This window comes from Octopus bimaculoides, chromosome 24, assembly GCF_001194135.2.
Source record: "Octopus bimaculoides isolate UCB-OBI-ISO-001 chromosome 24, ASM119413v2, whole genome shotgun sequence".
NCBI classification, from domain to species: domain Eukaryota; kingdom Metazoa; phylum Mollusca; class Cephalopoda; order Octopoda; family Octopodidae; genus Octopus; species Octopus bimaculoides.
The window spans coordinates 5,737,992-5,738,861 of NC_069004.1; the positions used below are offsets into that span (position 1 = coordinate 5,737,992).

Below are 870 nucleotides of genomic sequence, written 5' to 3' on the forward strand. Positions count from 1 at the left end.
ATATATATATATATATATATATATACATATCATCATCAATATCATCATCATCAACAATAATAATAATGATAAGCAGTGATTTCTATCTTCCATCCTTATGTAACCCACTAACCCTGCTATTTGCCCCACTCCCGAAATATGCCTCCATTTCTTCCCTGTTCTCGACATCATAAAGCATCAAGTAGTTGACCATGTTGTCTTTTCAGCAATTCGGACATATTTTAGATGTAGAAATAATCTTTAATGAACGGGGTTCAAAGGTAAGTCCAACACTTCATTTGTCTAATCAATCTCTCTCTCTCTCTCTCTTTCTCTCTCTCTGTTCCTATCTTAATCACTCTCTCTATATCAATCACTCTGTCTATTTCCATAATTCTCTCCTTCAATTTTCTTTAATCCTCTCTTCTCTTCCTATGGTCCTGTCCCCCAAGCCCTTGGTCGATCATTTATTTTTTTCCTCCCTACTCATTCTACAAACACCAAACCCCCAATTTTCTAACCGAACCCTTCACACTCATAACTGTACCCTTTTTAATAAAAAGCAGGTACCTTAGGTTTTTTTTTTTTAACCCTTTTTTTCTCAGGACTCAGTTTTCAACATTTCTCTCTGTGAACTAATTAAGGTTTAATTAATTAATTAATTAACTGAGATTTATTTAGTTTACTCACTTAATGATTCTTTAATTAATATCATTGATTTAATTAATCTATTTACTGCAAGTAATTATGAGAATAGGTGTGTCATTGAAGACAACAATATTGACAATATTGAGCTAATGAGAAGGAAGCCTCTATGTGGTTGCTTGACCATCTAGAAATAAGTCATAATTTCCCTCAGATCATACACTGCCCTGTCCTACTGTCTTTTTA

The 870-nt window shown here is 33.3% G+C and overlaps 1 protein-coding gene across 6 annotated transcripts in view; it reads left to right on the forward strand.

The window, feature by feature from the left end:
- The window catches only part of LOC106872628 (RNA binding protein fox-1 homolog 1), a 530,204-nt gene that overhangs the window by 456,801 nt on the left and 72,533 nt on the right, over positions 1 to 870 (forward strand). For all 6 annotated transcript variants that reach the window (XM_052976234.1, XM_052976235.1, XM_014919685.2 and 3 more), the window contains exon 4: positions 207 to 260. In XM_052976234.1, coding sequence (XP_052832194.1) covers positions 207 to 260 — 54 coding nt within the window. The remainder of the gene's footprint in view (positions 1 to 206; positions 261 to 870) is intronic.